This window comes from Quercus lobata, chromosome 3, assembly GCF_001633185.2.
Source record: "Quercus lobata isolate SW786 chromosome 3, ValleyOak3.0 Primary Assembly, whole genome shotgun sequence".
In the NCBI taxonomy this organism is placed as follows: Eukaryota; Viridiplantae; Streptophyta; class Magnoliopsida; order Fagales; family Fagaceae; genus Quercus; species Quercus lobata.
In genome coordinates this window covers 14,166,874-14,173,897 of record NC_044906.1, presented here as the reverse complement: position 1 = coordinate 14,173,897, position 7,024 = coordinate 14,166,874, and the positions used below count along the sequence as shown (strand labels likewise).

The window sequence follows — 7,024 nt, the reverse complement described above, 5'->3', positions numbered from 1 at the left end:
GTTTTGCTATTCTAATGTAGAGAGATAGAGTGTCAGTTGGACCCAAATGAAAAATAACATTCCAATAGAGTCATGTTTTGAGGTTTTTGGCCTCTTTAAATGATGCTTATAAATGGATGTAGTGGTGTATGGTAATTACATCAAATGGATGCAAATTTATGAATGACTGTATAATTTATGTGATCATTTAACATACTAATGTGTTTTTTTTTTCTCCTCAAATAATGTAGGATCTTGTGATCTACAATCCCACCTACCTTCTACGATCCTATGTAAGATCCCGATTTTGACAACCTTGCCTGCATTTAATTGTGTGGTTGAGAGAAAAAATAGAACTTCGATTAATTTAACAAATGCCATGCTAATTGAGTTAGGTGCTCCTCTAAATCTGTGGAGGGAAGCAATTTTAACAGCTTGTCATGTTTTAAATAGGGTGCCACACAAAAAGACTAAACTCACACCTTTTGAGTTGTGGAAGGGGCATAAGCCAAATTTTGGATATTTTAAAGTTTGGGGTTTCTTAGCCTTTGTAAGGTTAACGGATCCCAAAATACCTAAATTGGGTGTTAGAGCTACCACCTGTGTTTTTCTTGGACATGCAATAGACAGTATAACCTATAGATTTTTGAATATTGAAAATAATGTGATTTTTGATTCAGGTGATGCTATCTTTCATGAGGAAAAATTTCCTTTTAAATCTGAAAATAGTGGGGGCAAAGAAGTTAGAGAAATTGTGTTATCTCAGCCTAGTTCTTCTACTCCTCATTCACAAAATCAAGAAAATATTGAAATCAAACTTAGAAGGAGTAAAAGAGCTAGAGTTGGAAAAGATTTTGGCCCTAACTATTATGTTTTTAATGTTGATGAAAATCCTCTTACTTTGAAAGAAGTTTTGTTATCACCTGATTGTGTATTTTGAAAAGAGGCTGTGAATGATCAAATGGATTAACTAATTTCTAATAAAACATGGAAGTTAGTAGATTTACCACTTGGTTGTAAAACAAGAGGTTGTAAATGGGTCCTTAGGAAAAAGCTTAAACCTGATGGCACAATAGACAAATTTAAAGCTAGACTTGTTGCAAAGGTTTTAAGCAAAAAGCTGATATTGATTTTTTCGACCCTTTTTCTCTTGTTACTAGAATTACATCCATTAGATTGCCAATTGTTGTTGCAACTATATATGATTTGAAAATTCATCAAATGGATGTAAAAACAGCTTTTTTGAATGGGGACCTAGATGAGGAAATTTACATGGACCAACTTGAAAGCTTTGTAGAGTTTGGTCAAGAAAGTAAGGCATGTAAGCTAACTAAATCTTTATATGGCTTAAAGCAAGTTCTAAACAATGGCATGAAAAATTTGATTCTTGCATGATTGAAAATGGCTATAAGTCAAATGAATGTGACAAGTGCATCTATTATAAAACTTGGGAAAACTCACATGTCATTGTTAGCCTCTATGTGGATGACTTACTAATATTTGGCTCTAATTTGCATGTTATAAATGAAACAAAAAATATGCTTATGAAAGATCTTGGTGAGGCTAATTTTATTTTGGGCATGAAAATTACAAATACATGTGATGGAATTTATCTTGAGCAGTCTCATTATACTGAGAAAATTTTGAAAAAAATATAACTATCATGATTGCAAACATGTTGTTACTACTTTTGATTCTAGTGTTCATTTGTTTCCTGTTAATAATGACAATGAGGTTGTTAATCAAAAGGAATATGCTAGCATAATCGGTAGTTTGCGATATGCGACTGATTGTACTAAACCTGACATTGCTTATGCAGTAGGAGTAATTAGTAGATTTACTAGCAAGCCTAGTAGAGATCATTGGCAAGCCATTAAGTGAGTTATGAAATATCTATTTGGTAACAAATTACATGGTTTGTTCTATAAAAAAAAATTTCTGCTATACTTGAAGGTTTCAGTGATGCTGACTGAAATACTTTGTTAGGTGATTCTCTGTCTACCATTGGTTACATTTTTACTTTGGGTGGTGGTGCAATATGTTGGAAATCTAAAAAACAAACCATTATTGCTAACTCTACTATGGAGGCTGAGCTTATAGCTTTAGCTTCAGCAAGTGAGGAAGCAAACTGGTTGAGAGATTTGTTGCATGAAATTCCTCTTTGGGAACAACAATACCACCTATTTTAATTCATTGTGATAGCACTACTACAATTGGTAGAGTGCCTAACCATTTTTATAACAGAAAATCCAAACCCATAAGAATAAAAACAATACTGTGAGATCTTTTTTGAATAATGGCATCATTAATATAGAATATGTTAAATCTTATGATAATCTTGCAGATCCATTAACTAACGCCTTAACAAGAGAAAGGGTTTGGAATACATTGAGAGGGATGGGATTGAAGTCTATGCAATCATGAGCCATGTATGAGGATACCCAACTTGGGGACCAAAGATCCTGAGAATTGAGCTCAATGAGAAAAACAAATCATATGGTGGTCATAAGAAAATGCATTATTAATTTTAATTTTATTTGAAAAAAAAAATAAAGAAATAATCCATCCCTATGGTGTAAATGCATTTATCCTATAATGTGTAGGAGGCTGAGTTTTTTAAAACTCTTAATGAACAATCTATGGCTCTTATGAGTGGGGTGTCAAAGTTACAGGAGCACCCTAAACAGATTTTACCTATGTGAGCGAGGGAGTGGGGCCGCTCCTTATGAGAATTGGGCTTATTCTCAAAGACGCTTATGAAAACTGGGATCAGCACAGGGTTGTAACGTGCTAGCTAATAAAGCTCATGTCAACACCTGAATCATTATGTGTGAGTAGTAATACTTTATTTCCCTTAAGCAATCATAGTTCAAGTCGGAGACCATTACTGACTCTAGAGTAGAGATTGTTGTTTCACTAAGTCAAGGTTCAATGCAGAGCACACTTTCATGATGCATAATAATCACTCTTTGCCCAGTAATCTCTCAGTTTCCTAATTTAATATTAAAATGAGTGGGGGAATGTTAGTGCATTTTAAATTAAATTACATTAAAACTTAAATTAACTAAAGATTAATAAAGAGATGAGTTATAGTGGAATTTGCTAAAGAAAGTGTTAACTTGTACGTAAGTTAAATTAAATAAATTAAGAGGAGTTATCTAAACTAAAAAATAACATGTAGGTTATGAGAAGGATTGGAAGACTATATATATGACTATGCTATGGACTAATTTTATATCAAGAGTGAATAAAGAGAAATAGTTAAAGCAAAGAGTATCGTGTGAGAGAGTGAATTCAATAATACTCCTAAATACTTGAGAGATTTCGGGCCAAAGAAATGTGTTTCTTTTGGTTGGGCTTTGAGCTCAACCACTTATGTAGAGTTGGTCCGAGCTACACAACAAACCATTGGGCTGTTGTATCCTAGAAAGGACAAGTCAGAAGTGAATTTTTTCTGCATCAGTTTCTAGGCTTTGCCAACTGTAGAGGGCTTGAATATCCTTAAAGAGAGTGAGATTTCCGTGCCTCAGTACGACATTGTTCGTTTATTGTAATCAAAATATCATTTTATAGGTAATTTCTCCAACACATCTAAACCTCAAGGTCATGGGATTCAAACAAACATATCATGTTCAACCATATCACATTCATCAACCAAATCAAATGCATGTTCATACTCTTATGCATGACTTACCTCATTGCATTACAGCACCTGTGCATCAATGCATGATCATATTCAAATGCATGTTCATGATATTCAAGCAATCCAAAATCCTAATAAACAATCAAAAAGATAAAACAAAGTGGCAGAGACTTAAAGATACATAGTTAAAAAAAAGACTAAAACATGTAAATAAAACAAAGGAAAGGCAAACAGAAGTGAATTAGGATTTCTAGGCAAGATCAAGTCCAGAAAAGGTCCCAATCAAATAAAACATGACTTGAGGATATTTTGTGAAAAACTCCCTTTTTGGTTCATTATTTTCTAGTGAATCTTATGTGTTTTACCACTAGAATTCGTCCTCCTTAAAAAAGTACCTTTTATGGCTTTATATAGTAGAAAAATAAGGGTTTTAGGCAGCTCTCAAACGATGTAGGATTTGTTCCAAACCAAGTTTTAAATGCAGAAAACTTGCCTTACATAGTTTCTGAAACCCTACCATACATACGCATGCACGTGTATTCGTACACATGTATGAAGCATGCGTATGCAGAGCTTGAGCATGCGTACACATACGCGTGTATACGTATGCATGCCCTAGAGTTTCCGTGGCCTTTCTTTTCCAAAAATAGTTTATTTCCTCAAAAAATAAGTTTTATTTTTCATAAAAACTTTCCTCAAGTCAATTTTCATTTGATTGACCCCTAACCCAACCTTGGGCTTTAAAATTCTAACATCATTGGAGAACGGGGGCTTAATTTATAAGGGGTGGCAAATGCAATGTCTATAGTGGTACTTGTTATATAATTAATGGTAACTTTGAGTTTAACAAGAGTTAATGAAAGCCCGAAGCCCATTAGAGTTAGAACCTTATTTGTTCCTTTGGTCCCATCCCAAGTCACACACTAAAACCCAATTGGGTGGTTCAAAAGGCTAATCTAATTAGATAATCAGCTATTTATTTAATAAGTATTATAAATAAAATAACTGCACAACCAATTAAAATGTATGTATGATTAAAAGAAGAGAAAATAGTTTTCTCTAGAACATCTCTTGAACGTATTTTTCCAAAAAGAAAATCAATGTACATATGAACTAATTGAGACCACACATCTTGGGCACCATGTAGAATTGGGATGAAGATTGAAGGTTTTCTGCAGATATACTATCTACTTTTTGTTTTTAATTTTCACTGCATCAAGGTACACTTTTTATTTTTTGTTCTAGAATTCAAAATTGTATGTTATCTCTCATTATTGAAGTAGATTCTTATGTTACTCCTACTGCTTGTTTTGTATGGAATACAAAAGTATATTTTCCAACATTTAGATGTTCCAAAATAAAGTAAAATGGATTTAAAATTGAATTTCTAAAATTTAATATGAATTTTTTATGTAGAATATTTAAAAGATTTAAATTTGGAAACTACTTTTTCCAACCTAAACTCAACAAGTTGCCATAGATCATATGTCCCTTTGGTAAAATGCTTTTTTTACTCTTTTTCTTTTTGTCTCAAATTAAAAAAAAAAAATAATAATAACAAAAATAGTTTCTTTTTTTGAAGATAAGCTAATTTATATTTATGTTACAAATTTAGCACAAAATTTATCAAAAATTATATCTTTCCTCTCATAATTTAACAAATAAGCTACTAGAAACTAACGGTTATCAAACGAACAGCAAATCTAACAGTAATCTAAATACCACTCTTACTCTATCTCAGCAAAAATGCTAGCTTCCAGAAGTACTCTCTCCCTTTGTACCCAGCGCACCCAACCCAAACTTATGTGTGTTGAAGCCCTCCCCAACTAGATCGCGGTGGCATGTATTCACTAGGTCTATATTTGTGATTTAGGTTGGTTTGTGGTGGTGGCTTATATTCACTAGGTCTATGATTGAATGTGGATATATAGAAAAGTGATTAACTAAAAAAAGAAAAAAAGAAAAAAGAAAAAAAAGAATAAAAAAAGAAAAAGAAAAAGTAGATTTATCTTTTCCTAATGTAGAAAAGAAATTTTAGGTAAGGGGATGCTCTATATTAATTTGTGATATGCTCTATATTTGACAAAATCTTGTCACACATTCTATTTCAGTATTTCTTTCCAACTTACTCATTATGTATATATATCTTGCAACATTGAAAACTTTAAATGGGGAATTTAAACTTACAAATTTGTCACCATTGCATTTCTCCATAATGCAATGCCTTGCATTTATTTTCTACTTTGCACTGACTGTCTTCCTTTTCCTAAATGCGTCCGAGGCACAAAACGAAAGTCCTACCAAGACTATCGTGGTTGATCAGTCAGGCAAGGGACAATTCACCACAGTGCAACAGGCCGGCCATCGATTCAATCCCATCAAATAACAAACAATGGACAGTTATCCATCTCAATGCTGGTGTTTACAAGTAAATCAACATTAGTGTATATACTATATAACTACAATTTTCATTTAAAGCTATCCATTAAATTTCAGTCAATATATAATTTTTTTTATCTTTTTATTGTCTAGAGAGAAAGTTATGATCCTTAAAGAAAAACCATACATTACTCTTAAGGGAATGGGTAAGAGTTCGACTGTGATCGAATGGGGTGATTCTGGAAACTCCATAGAAAGTTCTACCTTCAAGTTGTATGCTCCAAATTTTATGGCTCGTGATATTACATTCAAGGTTAGGCACTCAAAAAGTTTCATCTTGGGCTAACACAAAATTTTAATAATGGAAAACTAAGAAGTTTCTATTAGCAGTTAAAAATATTTTAAAATAGCAAAAAGAATTCCAAGATATATTTATTAACTTTCCTTATATTCCTACTATTGCTAGAATACATTTGACCTCGAGATGGTGGATGATATGATAACAACGATTACATGGGCACCAGCAGCTCTTCTTTATGCAGACAAAGAAGGTGGCCAATGAAATTTACATTTCATGTCGTGTATCTTGCTTGTTGGGGATTTCACCAAATCAAAGAATAATAATGTAAGAACAAAATGAACACATCAAGTAAATAGAAATTAGTGATTGACTTGGAGGTACAATTGATTGTTATCCTTAGACAATATTTGTCCATATACACAAGTTGTTATAGGTTTTCTACAAACTTGTCCTCAGAATACTACCAAGTTTATTGGGTTCTACAAAGAGCAATTTTGGAGAATACTCACAGGATTTCTTGTATTTCTTATAAACTAACTTTTTGGAAGGGAAAAGTAGTTATCAAGTGAATATAAGCCACTATTTATACCTAAATTATTATAACCCTTCAATGGGTACCTTTCGGACAAAAGACACTTTTGATGTATATCCAATATGAAAGTTATGTACTTTCAATAGACACATTTTCATTAAAAGGTACTTTTGATATATATCCAATATGA

At 32.5% G+C, this 7,024-nt stretch overlaps 1 protein-coding gene across 1 annotated transcript; it reads left to right on the top strand.

Annotated features, from left to right (window-relative positions):
- The first annotated feature begins 5,856 nt into the window (after positions 1 to 5,856).
- On the top strand, positions 5,857 to 6,786 carry LOC115979838 (probable pectinesterase 29). Its single transcript, XM_031101896.1, has 3 exons — positions 5,857 to 6,050; positions 6,155 to 6,314; positions 6,468 to 6,786. The coding sequence occupies exons 1-3, from the start codon at positions 5,893 to 5,895 to the stop codon at positions 6,561 to 6,563; spliced, it is 414 nt and encodes a 137-aa protein (XP_030957756.1). The 5' UTR covers positions 5,857 to 5,892; the 3' UTR covers positions 6,564 to 6,786.
- Positions 6,787 to 7,024: the final 238 nt, after the last annotated feature.

Coding starts and splice junctions, on each gene's coding strand:
- LOC115979838 (XM_031101896.1), top strand. CDS start 5,893: ATGCGTCCGAGGCACAAAACGAAAGTCCTACCAAGACTATCGTGGTTG. Junction 6,051..6,154: donor CTCAATGCTGGTGTTTACAA/GTAAATCAACAT, acceptor TTTATTGTCTAG/AGAGAAAGTTATGATCCTTA. Junction 6,315..6,467: donor CTCGTGATATTACATTCAAG/GTTAGGCACTCA, acceptor TACTATTGCTAG/AATACATTTGACCTCGAGAT.